Raw genomic sequence first — 24432 nt, 5'->3', positions numbered from 1 at the left:
TTATGTTCTATAGTTCGAAGATTGACTTTATATTTTTACATTTAAACATATTATATTCATTTACTTAGTTCATAAAATTAAAAAAAAAAAAAATTATTTGTAAACATAAAATATTAAGCATTTAAACTTATAATTATATATTCTCATATAGTTAGAAATCAAATACTTAGGTTATGTTAAAATCATATATATTTTTTAAATTATTTATACAAAAAGTAACAAATTTGTTGATTTATTTTGTTATAGATTTTAATACATAGTCCACACAGGCCAGAAAAGGACATATCTTATTTGAATATCAATCAAAAAATTACAGCTTTAGTAGCAGGAAAAGCAATACCAAACGATGAAAAAGATATACTTGTAGTAGGAACAGTCGGCAGTGTATTGGCCTATAATGTAGATCTCAACAGTGATTTATTCTTTAAAGAGGTAAGCAAAAGTTAAAGAAATTGTACATATTTGATAGAGTTAAAAAAGTTGGTGGTAGGTATAAGACTAAAATTGATGCAAGTGTAACATATACAATTTCCGATAGGTACTAATTACCTATGCTTGCATTATGTGAATATGACAAAACGATTCATTACTACAAACTGGCATGAACTGCAAAAATTCATAAAAAGCAAAACTATTAATGGCATATAATATGAGTATAAGTATTTTTTGTTTATTTGAAATGAGCATGAGACTGGCATTACAAAAAGAGTTAATATCTTGTAAATATTTTTAAAACTATTACATGAATTATTAGTGGACAGATTATTTAACCACTGATAGTTTTAGCAATTTCAATTTCTGGTAATGATTTTAACAACCTAAGTTCTGCTTAAAGTTCACTGTCATTTAAGTTAAACCTATTGGAAAGAAAAGTTAAGTCATGTTTATGCAGGTTAAATAAACTGTAATAAACGTCCAATTGCACTCATTAGTAAAAGTGTTTCTTGACTAAAACATTCTTCTAAAACTGTGTAGTACACAAAATATTTCATTTCAATTTTTTTGTCAGGGGTAAAATGTTGAGTATTGTTGCTGTCAATTCGACTAGACACTATTCTTTGTTTTATATTTGGTATCTCTATTTTTGTGGACTACAAATGTCCAAAACTTTGTCAAATAATGTTGAATAGTTATCTTCATCAGTTCTTAAATCAGTTAATAATTTATTTAGTGCTTCAACAATTGATACAGCAGCTAAGAGGTCTAAGTCGGGTGATTGCAACTTTGCGCTAACTATGCGAATTTGAATCAGAATAGGTTTTACAACAGTTAAAATTTAAACTTTTTAGATTGTGGATAAGTCCATTTTGCTGCAATCGCTTATCAAATAAATAATAATATCAAGTCTGAATAGAGTGGTTACCTATTTATAGTGGATGTACCTATATCTAAAATTTTAAATCCAATTAACCTGTGGTGGGTCCTAACCATGAACTAAGGCAGGGGTCGGCAACCTTTTTAACCACGCGGGCCATATTTTTTTACAATTGTTCATCAAGGGCCACATTAAAAAAAAAAATTACATATTATGATATATTACTTATAATTGTATTGCTATTATATTTGATTATTTTACATGTTTAATTTATGTTCACTATCATAATGCCGTTTTATGTTATATTCTTTCATTACTGCTACTGTTTTTTGACAAATTAAACATAATGGCTTACCTTTGTGTTCGACGAAAAAATATAAATCAACCCAAGAATTATTAAAAAAACGAATTTTTCTTTTTTTAGTTGCCATAATGTTTGAATTTACTTTTAAAATGAAACTATTACAAACGCAAACAGTCACACATACGGTGTAATACTAATCGCTAGTCGCTACAAACGCAAAGTAACTATATGACTGAGTAGTGCAGCCATCATTATCTTCAACTCCGATTAGATAATAATAATTTTATAGATTAAACTGACTATATAACTATATAGAATAAACATTAACTAATAACGGTTAGATTAGATTTTATTTATAAAGAAAAAAGAATTAAATAATATTGAAAATTATAATAAAAATTTTATTGAACAAAAATAAAACACAAAAATTAATCACCATGTACGGGCTATCAAAAATTGCTTTGCGGGCCGCATGCTGCGGGTTGCCGACCCCTGAACTAAGGTATACTAAGGAATATCTTAGTTCCTGCCACCTGAAATCGCAGGGGCTACAGGTGCAGCCTATGCTTGTTTGTATCATTTCTAAATTGTATAATAATAAGAAAAGATTGGATTAAATAATAAATAATATTTATTATCTCATAAATGTTAAATATAAAATATATGGTTATGAAAAAAATACAATTTGTTAAATTGTATTTAATGAACAACAATATGCGTATAAGTATTGTTATAGTTTATAACTAAAATTTAGTACCTAACAATGAAATTATTAAGCAATACAAATTAATACCTATCATAGGATAGTAAAAACATGGGTAGCAAAAATAGCTGTTTACATTTATGAAAAATAAACCAAATTAATGGTATTTATTAATTAATTATATGCTTCGCATCAAGAATTTGATACACGTTCTAAATAAGTATTCCACAACGATTCTTTGTATAGTTTGGCTGCTTCAGCAGGGTTGTCATCTTGATAAATTCCTCTACCTACTACTGCAATATCAGCTCCTTTGGTTAAAATAATGTCGCTAGGGCTTTGATATTGTTGGCCAAGATTATCATTGACATTTTTAATATTAACACCAGGTGTAAGTTGAAGTAGGCTTGGAGATGAAATAACATCATGCGACTGGCACACTAGACCAGCCACAATGTCTTTATACTCTTCAGCTATCTTCACAGTCTCTATAAATATTTAATGGAGAACAATAAAAAAACCAAAGTATAAAATTGTCTTTATTAACCAGGGCCTATTAGAATGGTCCACTGACATTTCTGTTTTTGAGTAGCCCAAATATTATACATTCCTGGTATAACTGTTTTATATACTATATATATACAGTGGATTCCGCATAATGTGGACACATTAGGACCATACTCATTTGAGCAAATTAAGCGGTTGGTCATATAAACCAAAATTAGTTAGTTTGGAAATGGGACCCGAACATTTGGCCCATATTAACCGGTGCCCACATTAGGCGGAATCCACTGTAATATATTGTCACAGCTACACATCACTAATCTTGGTAGTTTCATCAAATAGGCCCTAATATAACTTACCTTTGATATATTGTTCCGATATTAAATTTCCATTGCAACTTAATTCTGCAACAATAAACACACCCCGGCTATCTAACGAGTCTGTGTTTTCATTTATCACCTCTTGAATGCCTTTTAACATCATGCCACCAGAAACACTATGTACTGTTACTAAATCTGCCCAATTAACTAATTTTTTGTATTGCAATTTAACAGTATTACCAATATCTGCCATTTTTCTGTAATCATAGAAATAAATTAAATATTAATATGTTGAAACCAATAACTAACATTTTAATTACCTATCTTCCATTATAAGGAAGTTATACTGTTTGGCTAAGAGTTTTAAATCATTAATAGTATCATCTGTGACACCATTAATGGCATCAATATGAGTTTTTAAAATACAAATGTGTGGTGCTACTTTTTCAGCAATATCTAAAAGTTTGTCTGCTGTATCAACATCAACTGCTACGCATAAGTTACTTTTCTTTTCTAAGCTTATCTTAAAGATTTTCTGAGCTATTTTAGAAGTTTCTAATAATTCAGCTCTTTCTTTAAACTCTAGTTTTGTTCTTAATGGTTTTTCTAAAAAAAAAAAAAAAACAGTGTTAAATAAGTAATAACTATAAAATATGCACATAATCAGAAATACCAGTGGTATAATTAGGGTTAATGGTATTGCAGTACTGGATATATTATATATATATTATATATAACTGGATGTATTATGGTATACCATTTAAACAGTATTTGAGCAATAACAGGTATACTAATGTAAGACTGATTACCGAAAACAGCTATCAACCCTAGGTATAACCAGGTGAGAGTAAAGTAAAAAATAACAAAGAGAGTTTTTTTCAAATATTAAACAAAATATAGTTTCTAAATTTGTTATTTTGATAAATTAATAAAAAAAAATCTTAGTTTTAAGTTAAAATTATCATAAAATATAAAGCAGATATTGCACATTAGTTTAGTATGCTATCTACATTATAAAATATATTATACTACATAGTAATATATTAAAAAACAAATACTTTTTGGCCATTTTATACTAACGTTAAATACATTATAATTATGATATATTATTCAGTACTTTTTTATTTGTCTTCCAAATCAAATTAATGTTGGAGTCAAGTGTAAGTCAACAGAACATAATAAAATTAAAAAAATCTTAATACTATTAGTATGTATTATGTTGTAAAGTGGGGGGAAACGGGGCCTTGGAACGGTCACTGCCGTCAGTCTGCATGCGCGTAGCAGGTTACTTATCTCGTGGCACGGAGTATATAGTAGTGTTCTATAATTTTAAATTTATTATTTTAATTAAATATTCAGAAAATAAATGTCTTTTTCCTAATTTTTGAGTGCATATTGGAACATTTTAGTGCATATATTTAATTTATGCATATTTAAGATTTTATAGTGTATACAATTATGCATATTTAAGATTTTTTAGCGCATATTTGGTTGATTTTTAATGCATACAAACCGTGTTCCAATTATAAATAATCTAAAAAAATTCAGGTCCCCCAAATCTAAATATGTATCTTACTAATCCATCGGATTTGAAATAGAAATATTTGTAGACAACATATTAAACCATTGCCCAAATCCAAGTATAATTCAATTATTACCACATTCTTTTGCAGGTTGAATTTGATTATGTATAACATAATCTAAAACGCTTTGATAAACTTCATCACTTAATTTCCCTGCTTCTTTAAGTATTGTTACAATCTAAACATAAGATACAAATTATTAGATTGAATATTTATTTTATTAACTTATAAAAAAGTATTTAAATTATTTATTTTATTTAATTCAAGCTCTTAACTTTAAATATTTTAATAATTAGATTTGAGAGTAATATGTTCTTATCCGTAATCAAATTATATCATAACATGAATTAATATACATATAATATAAATTTGATTTAAAATTTACTTCAGTAATGCTGAACAAACTATTGATCTTGAGTCCTCTCTCACTTAAACGTTGCATGCCTCCTTGTTGCCTATCTACTAAAACAATAACATTTGATACATTTAAATTGCTTTTCTCCAAATCCTAAAACAATACATATAGGCTTTTTAGTAAAGTACCGAAAATTAAATTACATTTAAAACTATAATATCATAAATATAAAATAATATTAAAATTTAATTTTAATTGTATATTACGTTCAGAGTTATAATAAATAAAATATAATATTAAGAGTATTAACTATTAATAAATTTCAATTTGTGATTATAATACTTACAATTACGGTTTCTAAAATACTAGCACCACTTGTAATTACATCTTCAATTACAATTACATCATCACCACAAGAATATTCACCATCAATCAATTTTTTTGTACCATATGTTTTCTGTTCTTTTCTGCGAATTAACATTGGTAAATTGGTATCTATTGATACTATAGTAGCTATAGGTAAAGCTGTGTAAGGTACACCACATAAACGCACTTGATTTTTAGAGTTAGCATCATCTTTGAGGATAGTGTTTGACACAAGGGTGCAAACTTGTTTCTAAAAAAATGTTGTAAAAATTTATTTAGGAGGTACCTACTAGTATTAATAAGATGTTAACACGGTATACCTGCATGTGTTGTTTTTGTGTTACAAATGTGTAATATAATAAATTTGCATTTAGCAAAACCAATGTAATGTTGTTAGTTTTAATGACCAATTATCAAACCTAAAGAATATGTTCAGATGATCTGTATGTTGGGGTTTTACAATATTTTGATTCTTAAGTGAGATATTAGCATTTTTAAATTGCAATATTTTATATAGGTACTTACTTATTAAGGTCAAAGGACTTGTATCATTTGCATATTTGATTTACAAAATCACAAAAATAGCAGAGTAAGAAACAAATACATTTTATGCTAAAACCAAGATAGTTTTGTATTTTTATTCTACATTAAATGCATATTTTGCTTATTTTTCTTTCATTTTATACCTTATAATACATATTTTAATTAATTAGGTCATAACACAACCTAATCATTCAAAAATAAGTAGTTTATTAATACTAATAATTACAATCAATATTTTAATATTATTTTTCTAAGAGTTAAATTTATTTTTTATCATAATATTATTTACCTACTGGTTAATCCTAGATACGTTCTAGGTTGGCCTGTTAGAATCATTTTCGGTTTATTAATTTTATTTATAAATAGATAATTGTCACGGACTGATACGCATTACATGGTAATACAGGTGTAGCCACAGCTACCTGTCATACTCACATTTCACATTATGTGTGTTTTTAACCAGTCAAACACACGTTCTGTTTGGGATTTATTTTACATTTGTAGTTATTCAATAAATAGAAGTTTCATTAAAACTAAAAGTGTTTTTTATTTATATGGTCATGGTATAACATAATTATATTATGAAGGTATCTAATTGTTCGTCTTATTTTAGGTATTTTTTAAGCTTTTTTTAAACTGTTTTAAATTAGTTCAAGGAAAAATTTTTTTTAGTGCATATTATAGTGTTTTTTAGAGCTACAAGTCTCTGTCCTACAGCTTCATACAACTCACTTAAAATTTGAAATATCATTAATACCTAGATACAAAGACAAATAATGTTCTTGCCTTAAAGTTTGATAATACTTGGGTCAGTTCACTACAATATTAAAGCTAAAAACAGAAAATTGGTTACTGCTGTATGCAAATTTGATTTATTATTTTGTAGGACATTGAAACAACATACGTAGATAGTAAATAGTGTTGTCTTGAATAAAAATCATTAAAACTTACTAGTATTTTTGGGTACGACACAATCACTCTTAAATCCAAATAATATTTTGATAATTCACCTGATTTTAATTTAAATGTACCAAATTTCAATGCGTTTATATCATAAAGATTAGTAATAATAGAACGACGATCAACAGCCATATTTAAAATTTAAAAATTAGTTTTTGATTAGAAAAAAATTTAATTTGAACAATTCAAACACGTGTTGCACGAACTACGGATTAGACTGTTTATGCAATACACTACAAGCGTCGAACACACTACCCACGTCATTGGATAATGATTGCAGAAAGAAACAGGTCCAAGGGTTAAAAAACAAACAGCAAAAGGTAGATAGTCAAACACTCACACTTCACCTTACAAGAACTTGAAATGTAAGGCTTTAGTTTAGATAACATTATCAAAGGTACGCGCCATAAATCATTTTACAATTTGATAGCGTCACATTTTCAATTAATTAAAATTAAATTTATTATACATTAATATAGGATATTTTAATTTATAAAATTTTTAATTTAAATATATTATAACATCTTATTAAGTTTATTTTTCACCATCCTTGGAGACTTTTCATTGCAATTTTGTACGTATTTCAAAATTAAATAAATATATATCGATCATCTTAGCCACGCCACACGCTGTGTTAACAAGTGGCAAGCGGAAACCACATTTTTAGTTTTTTTACTGAAAGGCCATAGCCGAAAGGAATAAACTATTTACAGACTAAACTGACGCAACAAAAATCCGTCATCCAAAATAAATTGCAAGATTTATAGATATTTCCCTCATAGATGGCGTTGTTTCACTATATTTTCGCAGAAAATTTAAAAAATGTTTTTCAATGAAAAAGTTAAGTTAGTTACAACACTTACTAGGCAATAACTTTTACAGACTATAATATTGTATATTATTTATTATATATGGATATTTAATACTTAAAACTTTGTTATTGTCATAACTTATTAATGATTATGTATTATCATTGATTATACACAGTGTGTATAAAATATAAATGTATAATATTATATTGTATAAGTATAAGTACATGTATAATATATTGTATACTATGTATAATCAATGGTATTATGTATTTTTCGATGTGAATAAAAACAGTGGTGGATCTAGGGGGATGGCAAAGGGCGCATTTGACCCCCCCTCCAATCAGCATAGTTTTCTTTTGTTTTACACTGTGTTTATAGCCAATTTTGTAGCTAATTTTGGAACTTTTTGTACTTTTTCCCCCCATGTCCCTCCCAAAATTAAGCCCTGGATCCGCCGCTGGTTCAAGACAGTTCTCTACAAATTTTACTATTGGATACATGTTTTTCCCTCTGCATAGGCCTAAGTGGGTAGATAGTTAAAAGTAAAATTTTTGGGCCAAAATATAAAATTTATTTTTTACTACCTAGTACCTATCTATTGTATATTAGATAATATATGCTTTCTTCAAAATAAACTATTGATACGTTATAGGCAAACGATGTTGCTCCATATTGAAGCGCGCAGCCAATTTTACCCGGAAAAAATAACCTTCCACTTGATGCAAATAATAATTACCTATATATTATTGACAATTATATAGTGAAAATAGGGGAGAAGAGTGTTATCAAAATTCTACAATGAAAAAAGGGGGGGGGGATTAGGTAATCGCTGTGCTTTAAAATAGGTGTCGACTGTCGAGTTAAAGTATCGGAATTGCGAGTAAGTAACGGCAATAACGTTATGTCGTTATACGTGTTAAATTTGAATTCAATGATAAATCATTATATAGATACCTATCATTGTATAAATGATTGTGGGCGAAGACACAGTCTTCTAATCTTCAGACATGGTCTGTCAGTCTATATTACTATAAGTATATAAGTATAGGTATTTATAGGTAATGATACCTACTACCTACATAATTTATAATGCTATTATAATAGTAATATATTTACTTAAATAATAGCTCAGAAAGAATCAAAATATTTTGAAAATTTATCTATGGTATAAAATATGCTATTATAAACATTTGGTGAAAAATTGCATGTACCTACCTATTTATAATATAATATGGTTATTCGTATTTGAGTTATAGGTACAACAAAATAAGTAAATCTATTTTGTCAAAAACTGGTTTTGCGTAATAATTTCTGTTTTTCATTCTTTCTTTTTGTTTTATTTCGACATCTAAGATATTTTAAAAACTACTGAGATTTTTTTTTGTTTTTACCCAGGAAAGTACCAATTAGATCCATTGTTTTGTCAAAAGCAAACCTCACTGTTTAAAATTGAACCATTTTTTATTTCTCCAAAAGGTGATCACGCATTCAAAAAAAAAAACTTATTATTAGTTCATTTTTTTTATTTAACTATATAAATTATAACATTATAATTTTTATTAGGTATACCATTATACCAAGCATTTTAATGTAATCGTTTTACAGATACCTGATGGTGTTGCAGCAATTGCTATTGGCAAACTTAATTCTATGAAAGATCCAGCAATTATTATCGGTGGCAATTGTTCGATTCAAGCATTTGATTTCAAAGGTAATGAATTATTATGGACAGTAACCGGTGACAACGTCAGATCTATTATTGTCATGGATATAGACTTGGATGGTTCTAATGAGGTTAATATAATTAATGATCTATTTTAATCTTGTACTAAATTATTAACAAATCGATAAAATATTTAAAAAATCACAATGGTATACTAATGTACTGGTAAACTAGGTACTAAGTATTATAATATATATTATATATTATGCTTCTATTTATAATATCATTATTATATGTTTATATAATAGCCAATAGGAATATATTTAAATGTATGACTAGGTACATGGTATATACATTTGTAGCAAATTCTGAGATGCATTTTATTCTTTTATCTCTCACTCTTATTAAAAGACGTAGGTACGTAACTCGGGTTTAGTTAAAACCATGCATTTAAATTTAAAACTTATATGATGACTGACAAAACTCATCACTCATCACTGAGATAGTATAATGATATAGATTAGTTGAAAGAAATCACTCATTAGTACCATATTCAACGGTAGGTGGGGCCGGCGGGGGAGGATATAATAGAATAATATAGGTATTAAAAAATGCTTGCCAAGTCAATGATCGGCAAGTCAGCTTTCTTGATTTTTAATTTTTAGAAATGTATTAACTGATATCACATCCAAGCGGTATAACAATTCGAATCCAGAAAAATGTCGGTGTGAACTGCCCCACAAAAAATCATTTTCATTTTCATTTAGTGAGATAGATCTCCGAAACCGGAGAACGGATTTCGTTGTTTGGGGTCTTGTTAGATTCACATTGGTTAGGAGAAGTGTAGTGAAGATTTTCAGAACTTTATCTTTAATAATTGATTTATTACAGAACATTAAAAAAAAATTAAAACAAATTTTATTCGGCGTTTTTTGATGTTTTTCAGCTTTACAGCTTTGTAGTGAATTTTAACGATTGGATAAAGTTCTGAAAATCTTCACTGCACTTCTCCTAGCCAATATGAATCTAACAAGACCTCAAACAACAAATCCATTCTCCAGTTTCGGAAATCTACCCCGCTAAATGAAAATCTAGCGAAAAATAACTCTTTTTTTTTATCTGTGAAAAATTAAATGATTTTTAAAAAAAAATTTAATTTCCTATTTAGTATCTACTTGATGATCCCTTTTTAATGTGTTATCAACCAACTTTCTAGCTATCATAGCTTAGGAGAAAAATTAAAAAATAGAAATTTTTGGACTGTTCACTCCATTGTTTTTATGGATTCAAGTGGTTATACCGCTTGGGTGTGATATCTAATCTCTCTCTTTAATATTTTATATTAAAGCTAGATAAATGACCCACCTACTCATCATTACTAAGTTACATTTTTATTTATTTTCCTATTTAACACAAATTTTTTAAGTTTTCAAAATTCAGACTTTTTTCATTTCAATTACCATACTTCCTTGATTAAAAATCAAGAAAGTAAAAAACAATTATTTACTAAAAAGTGACTGGGTGAGCACTGAGCATTGAGCATGATAACATTTGCATAATTACAGTGTGAAACACCCTGTATCATAACTTAATTGTAATAATATAGGTAGGTACTATACAAAAATTAATAATAATAAATATACATTTGTTACATTTCAGTTACTCGTGGGTTCTGACGATTATGAAATTAGGGAATTTAAAGATGATATAATTGTAAATGAAATATCTGAAACTTCATCAATTTGTTCATTAATAAGTTTTTCTATTGGAAGATTTGCTTATGCATTAGACAATGGAACTGTTGGTGTATACGATAAATTTCGGCGTGCGTGGAGAGTCAAGGTAAAAATAAATAATAATTAGTAGATAAGTAGGTTTTTTAACAGATTGTATATTTATTTTCATAAACATTAGTATTTACATTTATTATTATTTTAGATTCTGAGCGAAGCGATGAATGTATTGATTCTACAATGATGTGTGTTTTTTTTAGATTCTGAGCGAAGCGATGAATGTATTGATTCTACAATGATGTGTGTTTTTTTTTTATTTTTTTTTTTTATTTTTGTGTCTGTCATCACCTTTAAGGACAGTAAAAGTGTTTGGATTTTCTTCAATAGTAACTTTTCTGATAGGAAAGTGAATCTAGTTGGTACTTTGGGGGGTCAAAAATTTCCCAGTAGTTTTCACAAGCGACGTGAAAAACAAAAGAAAAATTAAGGAAAAACGGGAATTTTTACGCAAAATCTGTTTTCGAGAAAATCGATTTTGGTTTTTGGTGTAACTCTAAAACAAATGACCGTAGGGACATGAAATTTTGACTGAATGTTTATATTAGCATTTTCTATACACCATAAAATTTACAAAATATTTTGACTCTTTTTGAGCTGTTTACGGCCATTGTCAGTTTTCAATTTTTTTAGTTTTTTTTTCTATAAATATCAATAAAATTTTATCTGTTGATTAAAAAAGCTTGAAAATTTAATAGAATGATCCTAGGTTATTGTTTCAAAGGCAGATGAAAAAAATTAAAAATCCTTAGTCACAGTTTTTAATTATAAGCATTTAAAGTTCAAATTTTGACAAAATACGGAAAAATCACGAAAAATAGCAAATTATTTTGAGTTGAGAATTCATAAAAATTTTTCTTTTTAAATCTAAGATTTGAAAATGTAATACAAGATTCCTCATAAGTTTGTCTACCTTTATCAAAAAAAAAATGTCTAGAAGAAACTTAAATTAAATTTTTATGAGCGTCTGAAATTTATATTTTTACAACATTTGATATTCACTCGATTTCTCATGTAGCGATTTCCTTATTTAGTTGTAATTCAAAAATGAACGAATTTAGATACTTGAAAATTTCACTGAATGTTTATATTAGCATTTTCTATACACCATACAATTTTTAAAATATTTTGACTCTTTTTGAGCTGTTTACGGATGTTGTCAGTTTTCAATTTTTTTAGTTTTTTTTTTGCTGGGTAAAAAAGCGTGAAAATGTAATATAAGGCTCCTGATATATCGTTCTAATAGCAGTTGAAAAATATTAAAAATACATAGGCACAATTTTTTTTATAAGCATTTAAAGTTCAAATGTTGACAACATTTATCAAATTTATAATTTATTAATTATTTTGTGGTTAAAAATGTATAAAATGTTTAACTTTTATGGCTAAAGATTGAATATTTAAAACAAGGCTCCGAGTAAATAGGTTATAATATTATATAAATTACTTTATTCACAATAATATCATCAAATATACTTGGTAAAATCATAGGCTGACTGACCGTTTTCGCTCAGAATCGTTTTTCTTATACAATGATATTATATCATTGAATTCAAATTTAACACCATCCATTACAGTGACCCACTTGTAACCTACTGTACAGCAGAGCGACATCCATTTATCCACCTTTTTTTTTTGTATTACTACATTAAATACATTTATACAATATACATATTAGTATATTACTCGATTTGCAAGCAATTTATGTTTTATATAAGTAAAATATATTTTATTATAAGGATTCATAGTTTAATTTAAAAATTAATAAAACTAATATTGTGATTTGTGATTGGTTTTTTTTTAATTATAATAATTTTTAGTCAAAAAGTTCAGTGAATTTCCTCGAAAAATATGATTTAGATGGAGATGGAAAAGAAGAATTAATAACTGGATGGTCAAATGGAAAAGTAGATGCACGCAACTCTATTACCGGAGAAGTAATTTTTAGAGATGTATTATCTAATAGCATTGCTGGTGTAGTTGTTGGAGATTACATAAGAGCCGGAAAATGTCAAATGATTGTAGTTTCGATTGCTGGTGAAGGTATACAATTAATGTATACTATAATTTTAAATTTATTTTCTTATAAAATAATAAATATTAAATATGTCAATTGTCAGTGCCGGATTTTACGGAAGGTTTTAAGTGCACTTGCCCCGGGCAACAGATGTTTGGAATAGGGACAAATGGACGTAAAATAAATAATAAATCAATCAATACAAACATAAGAAGTGAAAACTAATAATTAAAATACAATATCAAAAACAATTATACTTATTCATATTATTTATGCTTACTATATGGGCAATATGATTTCAATCAAAATGTTAATATTCATATTATTAATGTCAAATATTTATGTTGATTCCTCATTTCCTCATAAAATTGATAAAATTCGGTAGTAACTACCAACTACGTAATATACAATTACGTAGACACTAAAGTACGGTACGATACGATACCATTATTATAGTTGTATTATGAACATTATCATTGATTTTATAATTTATATATAGGGCTCGGTTTTATATGTAAATACATATTTTCTCTGCGACATGATAAACTAATTTCGGCAAGTGATAAATTTGTTTCACAAGATTTTTGATAAAACGATATATAACTATATTTGATTTTACATATTTTGTCATAAATACATGTTTTTACATATTTCTCAACTATTCAATTTTTTCTCACATACTTAGACAATTTTACTGTTTTAATGTCTTTTCTTCAGAGTTCAGAATTATTGGAAGGTTATCATGACTATATATTATATCGACGATCTTTTAAATTCGAAAATTTTAAAGTGCATGTTATTATTATAACTGTAATCAAGATAATTAGATAACTAAATAAATAAAAAAATTTTATTACATTTTATTTTATTATTTATTATTATAAAAATTTTACGACAATATCGGCGATCTTTTGGATTCGAAAATTTAAAAATGAATGTTATTAATTGTAATCAATATAATTAGATAAATATAAATATTTTATTTTGATTTTTTCTCTGCAAAGTCGTCTATAATATCAAAAAATAATAAAAAAATGCAGTTCATCACTTATTTAATTATAATTTTTTTTTTTATAGATAAGTACTTCGGCATCCGGATGCCCCCCAAACCGATCTAGGACAAATGGACGTAGCTGTTTGGACTTGGGGACAATTATTGGACGTAAAATAATAATAATAATAATAATTAATCAATAAAAATAACAGCAGTGAAAATTAAAAATTAAAACACAATATTAAAAAAAATTATAATAAACCAATAGATCAGAAATAAAATATTTAAAGAAAAAGATTTGCTCCGGGCATCTGATAGTCTAAATCCGGCCCTGAATATTGTTGCTATTATTTGTTATAACTAATGTCATTAACATGGTTTTCTAGTCCGAGGATACGATAGTACAAGTTTAAGGGTAGAATCTGGTGTGCAAACAAATATTATTCACGATCTTTTACAAAAGAGACAAATACTCATGTCAGAATTAAATAACTACACTAAGGCCTCTAATGAAGGCCAGGGCATTCCAGTAAGATTTTTTTTGTCGCTTTATTATTGTGCATTTTTAATATGATATCAAAACTCTGACTAATTTTAATATTTATCACGGAAAGAAAAAATGATCTTTTTTAAACGTTTTTGAGAGAAAAATGTCTGATTAACAATTCAAATTATGATGTGCCAATACTAAGTACGAATGTCATGTAATATTTAATGTGATTTTATCATTGTGATATCGTTGTTTAGGGAGACACGCGGCTCATCACTGAAATATCAGTTTCGGAAGAAACCATTGTATGTTTATTTTGATTTTTGATCTTTATTAATAGTTTTGTGATGGCGTGATTAATATAATTTCATTATTCAGTATATATTCGTTTGTATAGGAACCATGTGTATTACTTACATTGTCAACTAACAATTCAATGATTTTAAAAGCAGTCACAGTGTTTGCCGAAGGTATTTTTGAAGATGAAACACATGTTGTACATCCTGATAAGGAGTCTATTTCATCTGAATTGAAAATCACTTTACTACCTCCGAAAGATATACTTCTGGACATTCATATTCGAGTAAGTGTTGGTCTGATAAATTATAGCTACAAAAGTAAAAAAAAACTGAACTTTGTGAATTTAATATATATATATATATATATATATATTTTTAATAAAACCAATTTCAATTATTTAATAATAATAATATTTAATAATTATAAAATAATTGTAACCAACTTTTTTTAGGTAGAGTGTCTCTTGTCCATTTTTTTCCTTCTTCTTGGTAGATTATAAATTATAATTTATATTATTATACAGAATTGATAATAGATGATATTATATTGATATTATAGAGAGTCAAAGAGGCAGAGAGCTAAGGGGATTTTTGTTTGTGGGAACTCTTTATAACGTTGAATTGTTATTTCATTAACTGTTGGGATAGATAATATTATAGTTTATCCTTATGCAGTGTATATAATTAGTGCATTATAATATTATACTACAATTCTCCAATTATCTACAATAGGCGTCGGAAACCTTTTTATCTACGTATTGTTTTTTTTTTATCAGCTTTTCATTGAGAACCACATTAAAAATTAAAATAAACGTTATTAAAAAATTAAAATATAATTTTACATCCAATAAAAATACATTATAGGTAGTCTATAATTTATAGAATATATTATCTTAAATCATATTATGAATTACATTGATTGGTTGTCTTTATTAACTAATTTTAAATAAAATATAATAGAGAAAAATTAAAAAATGTTAAAAAAAACTTTATTTTTTGAATCAAAAAATTAATTCTTGAGTGATAAAAGTAGATATACAAATATTTAGTTTTTATTGTAATTTTTGATTAATTACTTTCGCAAATTCGTTTATACTTGACATCCGCTACATCCATTAATTATATACAAATAACACACATACTTTTATATAAGATAATAATTGCAATTTGCAATAATAATAGTATATAAATAGTATTTTAATAATAATTATAAAACATTTCAGGTGGTTTAAATTTAATTTTTTTATTTTTAAACGATGCTTCACATTGATTATAGTTTAAACTTTAAAACGAACTGCACTAAAAACATAACTACAAATATTTTCAATTTAGACTATCAGAAACACTTGTCGTAATGTAAGCGTATATATGTAGGTACATATAAAGTCTCTATAATATTAATAGTATATATATTATATAGAATATTAGACTAAAAACTTGACATCAATTATAGCGAGATAAGCTTGTAGACTCTAAAGTGGAAAATGTCATGTAATTTTTAATTATCGCGGGAAAAAACAAATGAAAAATTCGGAAAAAAGAGAATATTTACGTAACACCAAATTTTAAAGAAATCAATTCGTTATTTTATTGTAATTCAAAAGTAAATACAAGGTTCTTACTGGAACAAAAAAAATTAATTTCATAAAGTCAGATTATTTTTTTTATGAGCATTTGATGAAATATTGATGATATTTACCCTTGATAGTCGTAAAAAGGCTTTATAGGTTATTAACTTATAAAATAATAAATTTTGTAGCTTAAACAATTTTTGTTATTTTTCTGTAGGTAATTCAAAAATCTTAATTGTAGAATCTTGAAACATTCCAATATTAAATTAATTTGAATTTTCTATACACAATGAAGTTTTAAAGTAGAATAATGTTCAGCTAATTGCAGAAATTTGAAATTAAAAAAAATTTTTTTTATATAAATGATGATACAAATATTTAAGCTAATACAATATTCCTAATAGTTTATATATATAGCAATTAAAAATGTCAAAATTACATGTGCCCAATTATTTTCATTATGTAAGTACCTATCTTATAAGTTCACATTTTTACAAAATTCGTCAAAAGTCACAGAAATTCATAAATTATTTGGAAATTAGATACAAATTCATATAATTATGAATTTTAATGGATACCGCTTGAAAATGTAATGAAGTTTTCTAATACTAGCAACTTAAAGTTCTAATTTTTGATGAAATCGAATATTATTTTTATTTTTACAAGCAATATACAATATGTATCATAAAATACAATAAGAATATAGGTTAAAAGTAACAAATATGACAGGTAATAATGTAACATTATTTTGATGAAAGCAGCCACCCATATTGATGACACTTCCTAAAATCGAATATTAAAACCAAAAACTATTATTTAATAAAATCATATAGTACCTAACTATGTAGTTGACTGTTATTGTTATTCAAAAAATATTACTCTTATAACTAGTTATAAATAGGGACTTGAAACTTTTCAATATTACGTATATTGTTATTAGGTACTTATTAACTATATTATACACTATGATGTTTTCAAAATATTAAAGTGCAACCTAATAGTATAATACCTATAGGTATGATAACGTTATATATAGTAGATAAATTAGTCTGGCAAACGGTCTCCGCCCAGTATCAATTTTCGTATACCTACTACCTACATGGCTACAGGCTACATATCATCGAATTAAACTTTAATACATCGATTACAATCTAGGTTTATAGTCGTATAGACTATGGATTATACTACAATAGTACAATCATTGGGTAAACTTTCCATTACAGCAGTTACCTACTCAATCACGAGGACGAGGTACACGAGGACACCAACGATCGGCTACTATACAGCAGAGAGAATTCCCGGTTTTGGTATTTTGATAAGCCTGCGAGTTTAGCAGTAATATAATGAATTTACCTACCTAAATTTATAAGTATGCCGAGTAGCCGAGTATTCGTACCTACTTACCGATGATAATTATAATTTATAATTTATAAGGTTACGAAAATACCTATGTATTTTCTGAAATTGTAATTATATAAACCGTATTGTGGATATTTTAATTAAATAAATTATATTAAAGTCACATATTAATTGTTAATATCTGCTTTAGTTAAATTCGTAATATTTAATATACCTACTATATTTAAACTAATATATAAATGCTATATGAAATATATGTAAAAATCATTAAAAAAAATATGAGATAAATATTGTATATTATAGACCCAATTCATTAAAAAACCATTTACAAATTGGACGCTCTATAAAATTAAAATATGTAATAATTTTTAAAATCAATATGAGTAAATTAAAACCGAAAATATTATTTTAATTTTTAGGCTTTTGTTGGATCAAGTGTGGATAATGATCAATTTCACGTTTTTGAACTTACCCGGCAGTTGCCAAAATTTTCAATGTATTTATTAGTTTCTTATCCAGAAAATGAAGATATTCCCAAAAGTTTTGTCAAATTTCGTTTAGTTGAAAGGTTTCAAAGAGTAAGAATATATTTATAAATTTTGTTTGTATTCAGAATAATTTTTATTTATTTTTACAAGCTGGATTTATGGCTAAGTCAAAATTTTATTGTGCCCCAAAAAACTCCTGTTAAAACCAACGGTCAAGACTTTTGGAAAATAGCAATAAAGTCGTTGAGAGATTCTTCTCTTACTTGTGTAACGTTTGAAAAAGAGGTGATGTTGATATATTCAGGGAACATAAACTTTACAGCCGATATTGTACAGACGCTAGCATCATATCTTAACCTTGATCAAATTGATGTGAGTTAGGATTAATACTACAATAGGTTAAAATGTGTCTAATGAATAATGTTTATTAATTGTTTTTAATTATAGTCTCTAGCAGAATTCCCCAAAGTTCTTGATGATTTATGGGAAAGTATACTAAGTGTTAAGACTCTCCAGCAGAACGCAGTTAAATTGAACGCTTCGATAGCCGATAGTTCAGCTTTGTTGAAAAATCTCATTGTTCAAGCAGAAGACTTTCGGCTTTTAGATGACACGTAAGAAGGATTATTTTTTTGTTCAACTATCAACATATTACTTAAATTGTTTGAGGTTTTTTTATTAAGGTCCAATATGGAAAAATGTTTGAACGATATATTTCATATCGATAAACAAATGATTCAAAATCATCAAGTTACGTGTGAAAACCATGAACAATTGTTAGTTACACTGAAGAAAATAAATAATATTATACAGAATGCTTCTCGACTTAGAGGTTAGTAATAATTTAAAAAAAATACATAGATATTAATATTAGTATAAACAATACATATATTAAGCTTACTATAGGTAAAGATGAGTAAACATATACATTAAGTAGGTACAGGCGTATGCAACCCAACAGTAGGTGTATGTCTATAATTTAAATGTTTTTCTGACGCTCAGTTTCCTGAATTTCGTTATAATTTTACCATTTTGAAAATCAATTTTACGAGAAATGAGAATCCAATCAATATAAAATTATAAAATCAATTTATACAATATTCGAGTTGTTTATACTTATTATAGTTATTAGTTATGACTTATGTTTATTTATACCTATTATATTAACATATTCTTATATAGTTGGTAATATTTAGTAATTTCTATTTACTAGTGTCTATATAATACTGTTTTACATTATATTATAATAAGTTAAATTAAAAGTTATAAATACAATGTAATTTTGTTATTTTAGTAAACAATAACAGAACAGATACAATAACTTCTTATCGACAAGCTGTGGCTTCAGAAAATATGACAATTTTAAAAAAACTAATAGAAACTGGAAATAAATAAGTGTTAATTTAGTTTAAAACTAAAGTCTCAAAGACATATTGTACAATATTAATAGGATATTTTTTAAATATTATTGTATTTTTTTTTTAGGATGATAATCTTTATATTCAAATTTAAAACTACCTACATATTACAATATTTAAGTAAATGTCTACGTTAAAATAATTATTTATAAATAAATCATTTTTTTGTGTCTGTTATTACAATTCTGTGTGTTGGGAAGGAAATTTTTTCTGTATGGCAAGGTATAGAGTCCGAAACGAATATAATGCCATTGCCACAATCAAAACGAAACTAGTTACAAACACAGCAGACATTACTGTGTCGCTGATAAGGTTTTTTTTCTTCCCGATCTTTTGAAACGCAGAGTTACATCCATCCCCAGACTTCTCTTTGAGACGAATCAAATCTCGCATCATTTTAATTTGTTCGATTTTCTCCTCAGCACCTAAGAACAAAAATAATATTTACATCAGTGCTCCATAAATCAATATACCTACAAATAAATAATATAATACATAGGTATATAATATAGGTAGGTATACAATGTGTCCGGTCTTGAATGTAGCTTTCTACAACTATTAATATCTCAGCCAGACGACGTTAAATTGAAATGACGAGACATTTTTTTGAATAGCTTAATAGGAACTATAAAAATATAATGTTTGGGGAAATTTCCAAATTTTAACTCTTTCGGTGCGCAACGACTTTATTTTTGACACTGGATTAAAATAAACAGAATTTTTGTATGATAATAATCTTACCTTTACATATTCACTCTAATTTAAAAAATAGAGTGAACTGACCTCTTATAAAATCTAAAGGTAAGATTATTATCTAGGCTACCTCATGGGCTTTTTAGTAAATTTTAATTTTAAAGCGAGTTATGAGTATTTTAAGATGTATAAAAAATTTATAATTTTAAAATACTCATAACTCGCGTTAAAATTAAAATATAATAAAAAGCCCATAAGGTTGCATGGATAAAATCTCACCTTTAGATTTTATAGAGTCAATTCACTCTAATTTTTAAACTAACGGAGCTACACGTGTTCTGTTGAGCGTAAAATTTGTCATGTTACGCACTTGTAAGACGGAGACAACACATGCGGGTATAACGTCCTCTTAATAAATGTTCACAAAATTGATTATTAAACATAAACTAAAATCTAAATAGGTTATAGATAGGTAGATAATAAGTAGAAATAAGAATATATACATAGATAAGTATATCTAGGTCATAGTTGATAGGTAGCTCAAACAGAATGCATGCAAAATGCATTAATATATTATAAAGTCAAAAGGTTTAGTCAATGTACTTATGGACTAAAAATCTTAAACTATTTGAAATTGTAAATATTATTTTATTTATTTCCTAAATTATATTATTGTAGCTATATTTATTATATCCTTTAAAACGGCAACATAATACACTTGGAAATTTATATATTGGTATAGATACGTAATATTGATACATTCACAAATTATGTAAATATGATATAATTTCATAATTCAGGTAAAAGAATGTATCCGTTGTCGTATGACTTGTATAGTCATAGTGTATATAATATATTAATACGGTATAAATATACAGGATGTTTCACCAAGCATGCTCACCCCGATTTTTTCTTTAATAATGAATATATTTATTAATTTTTTCAAATTATGATTTTTTCAATAGAATTAAAGATAATATTGTTCTGCGAGTGATACAATCTTCTGTTTTTAAAGAGAACCCTCGCTTTTTACGATAAATTATTTAGTGAATAATTTTCTTGAACATTTTTAAGTACTTATCTAATTTAAAATTCAAACGAGTAGTTATTCCTAAGTATCAATATGTCTATATATTAAGGATAATGTTTCTAAAAATTGGTTTTACAAAATTATAAAATTATAAACTAAATATAATAGGTATTGGATCTAGTATTATACTTAAGCTATTTCAAAAGAGGTGGGCAAGTGGGTGTCGCTCTGTTGCACAGTAAGGTTACAAATGGATTACTGTAATGGCTGGGGTTAAATTTTAATTCAATGATATAATATCATTATATTATACGAAAAACGATTCTGAGAGAAGACGGTCAGTGATATTACGAAGTATAAATTTTGATAATATTATTGTAAATAAAATAATTTATTTACCTATTTATATGAAACCTCGTTTTACATTTTCAATCCTTAGCTATAAAAGTTTATATTGTTAATTTATCGTGTATAAAAAATGCTAATATAAACAACCAGTTAAAATGTAATGTATCCGGTTATTTGTTTTAAAGTTACACCAAAAACCAAAATCGGTTTTGTCGAAAAATAAATAATTAAATTTGACTTTCCGTATTAGACCCTTTTTTTGATAAGGGTCGACAAACTTATGAGTTATGAGGAATCTTCAATTAGATTTTCAAATTAAATCTTATATTTAAAAAGAAAATTTTTATGAATTTCTAACTCAAAATAATTCGCACATTTTCGTGATTTTTACGTATTTTGTCAAAATTTGAACTTTCAATAATTATAAAAAAAAAATTGTGAATTTGCATTTTTAATATTATTCAACTGTCATTATAAAAATATATAGGATAAATTATAATGTATTATATTTTCAAGCTTTTTAACCTAACGAATAAATAATATGATAATAATATAATTTATAATAAATACTGAGAATGTCCGTAAACAGCTCAAAACAAGTCAAAATATTTTGAAAATTTTATAGTGTATAGAAAATTATAATATAAACATTCAGTGAAAATATCTTTTGTTTTGTCTGGGTTACACTAAAAACCGAAAACAATTTTGTCAAAAACCGTTTTTGTGTAAAAATTCCCAGTTTTGAAAACTGCTGGGAATTGCACTAATTAGATTCACTTTCCCACAAAACAAGATACTGTTGAAGAAAATCGAAGCAGTTTTACTGCCCCGCAAACGATGATGACAGAAACAAAAATTAAAAAAAAAAAAAATTGTAAAATCAATACGCTCTCCTCAGAATCTAAAATTATAAATATTGACACATAGGTATATAAATTATTAATCATTTATATAAATTAGTATCATCCCTTACTCGGCCCCCTGTTTGACCATCACTGAGTAAACCCCCCTTGGTTCTTATATTAAAATCAGAAGTTTGTATCTTCATGTATCTTCATTCTCCACTGGACACTTCTTAAGTAAATAGTACGAAAAATCTTGAGAATTCAAAGATATATTTAAAAATTCCAAAAATCAGATTTCAAATAACTACACTATTGAAGAAAAAAAGGAATGACCAAGCTTAGTGAATTTCTATTTTAGATTCTGAGCGAAGCGATGAATGTATTGATTTTACCATGATGTGTTTTTTTTTTATTTTAACCTAACCTTTTAGGACAGTAAAAGTACTTGGATTTTCTTCAACAGTAACTTTTCTGATAGGAAAGTGAATCTAGTTGGTACTTTTGGGGGTAAACAATTAAGGAAAAAAAGGAATTTTTACGCAAAATCTGTTTTCGATAAAATCGATTTTGGTTTTTGGTGTAACTTTAAAACAATTGACCGTAGATACTTGACATTTTCACTGGTTGTTTATATTTGCATTTTCTATACACTATAACATTTTCAAAATATTTTGATTTATTTTGAACTGTTTAGGGACATTTTCATTTTCCATTTTTTTTTAGTTTTTTTTCTAAAGATATCAATAAAATTTTATTTGTTGGTTAAAAAAGCTTGACAATTTAATAGAAGGCTCCTAGTATATTGTTTCAAAGGCAGATGAAAAATCCTTAGTCACAGTTTTTTTTTCTAAGCATTCAAAGTTCATAAATTGACAAAATATGGAAAAATCATGAAAATTAGCAAATTATTTTGAGTTAAAAATTCGTAAATATCAATAAAATTTTATTTGCTGGGTAAAAAAGCGTGAAAATGTAATATAAAGCTCCTGATATATCGTTCTAATAGCAGTTGAAAAAAATTAAAAATACATAAGAACAAATTTTTTTTATAAGCAAAAGTTTGAATTTTGACAAAATTTATCAAATTTATAATTTGATAATTATTTTGTAGTTAAAAATGTATAAAATGTTCAACTTTTATAGCTAAGGATTGAAAATTTAAAACAAGGTTCCACGTAAATAGGTTATATATAAATTACTTTATTCACAATAATATCATCAAATATACTTGGTAATATCATAGGCTGACTGACCGTTTTCGCTCAGAATCGTTTTTCTTATACAATGATATTATATCATTGAATTCAAATTTAACACCATCCATTACAGTGACCCACTTGTAACCTACTGTACAGTAGAGCGACATCCACTTACCCACCTTTTTTTTTTTTTGACCATTTAGTGAAAAAACTTATTTAATATTTTATTTAAATATAGAAATATCTATAAAATTGAGTTAAACGTAGTATTTTATTTTATAAATTAATTATTTTCTTAACTTACTCATTCCGTCGATGTCCAACGATGTTGTTTTTGACATTTTGTTTAATAACAAAAATACGAATTAATATATTTTATTAAAACTTTAAGCAGATACTAAGCAGGTAAGGTAAGTGAGTTGTACTCAACACAAGTTAAATATATTGTACGTACGTATATTGT

The 24432-nt window shown here is 26.4% G+C and overlaps 3 protein-coding genes across 7 annotated transcripts in view; 1 reads left to right on the top strand and 2 right to left on the bottom strand.

Annotated features, from left to right (window-relative positions):
• The window catches only part of LOC132951045 (Bardet-Biedl syndrome 2 protein homolog), a 23507-nt gene extending 3641 nt beyond the window's left edge, over positions 1-19866 (top strand). For 4 of the 5 annotated variants that reach the window (XM_061022735.1, XM_061022734.1, XM_061022733.1 and 1 more), the window contains 12 exons: positions 247-432; positions 9371-9559; positions 11088-11270; positions 13039-13261; positions 14616-14758; positions 14977-15024; positions 15117-15302; positions 18368-18526; positions 18587-18808; positions 18884-19050; positions 19120-19268; positions 19731-19866. In XM_061022735.1, the coding sequence (XP_060878718.1) occupies positions 247-432; positions 9371-9559; positions 11088-11270; positions 13039-13261; positions 14616-14758; positions 14977-15024; positions 15117-15302; positions 18368-18526; positions 18587-18808; positions 18884-19050; positions 19120-19268; positions 19731-19831 (1956 nt within the window). In that variant the 3' untranslated portion in view covers positions 19832-19866. Of the gene's footprint in view, positions 1-246; positions 433-9182; positions 9242-9370; positions 9560-11087; positions 11271-13038; positions 13262-14615; positions 14759-14976; positions 15025-15116; positions 15303-18367; positions 18527-18586; positions 18809-18883; positions 19051-19119; positions 19269-19730 lie in introns of those variants that run through there. The other variant, XM_061022737.1, reaches the window with a different exon arrangement.
• LOC132951046 (uridine 5'-monophosphate synthase) lies at positions 2233-7316 on the bottom strand. The gene is made up of 7 exons (XM_061022738.1): positions 6945-7316; positions 5431-5700; positions 5115-5237; positions 4805-4907; positions 3467-3752; positions 3186-3403; positions 2233-2810 (listed from the first exon to the last, which is right to left on the bottom strand). The coding sequence occupies exons 1-7, from the start codon at positions 7083-7085 to the stop codon at positions 2515-2517; spliced, it is 1437 nt and encodes a 478-aa protein (XP_060878721.1). The 5' UTR covers positions 7086-7316; the 3' UTR covers positions 2233-2514.
• Positions 19092-24432, bottom strand: LOC132951047 (uncharacterized). The gene is made up of 2 exons (XM_061022739.1): positions 24274-24432; positions 19092-20279 (listed from the first exon to the last, which is right to left on the bottom strand). Exons 1-2 carry the CDS (start codon positions 24308-24310, stop codon positions 20032-20034), a joined length of 285 nt encoding a protein of 94 aa, XP_060878722.1. The 5' UTR covers positions 24311-24432; the 3' UTR covers positions 19092-20031.

The sequence above is a fragment of the Metopolophium dirhodum genome, chromosome 8, assembly GCF_019925205.1.
Source record: "Metopolophium dirhodum isolate CAU chromosome 8, ASM1992520v1, whole genome shotgun sequence".
In the NCBI taxonomy this organism is placed as follows: Eukaryota; Metazoa; Arthropoda; class Insecta; order Hemiptera; family Aphididae; genus Metopolophium; species Metopolophium dirhodum.
The sequence above is the reverse complement of the archived record's forward strand: the minus strand, read 5'-3'. Positions and strand labels throughout refer to the sequence as shown.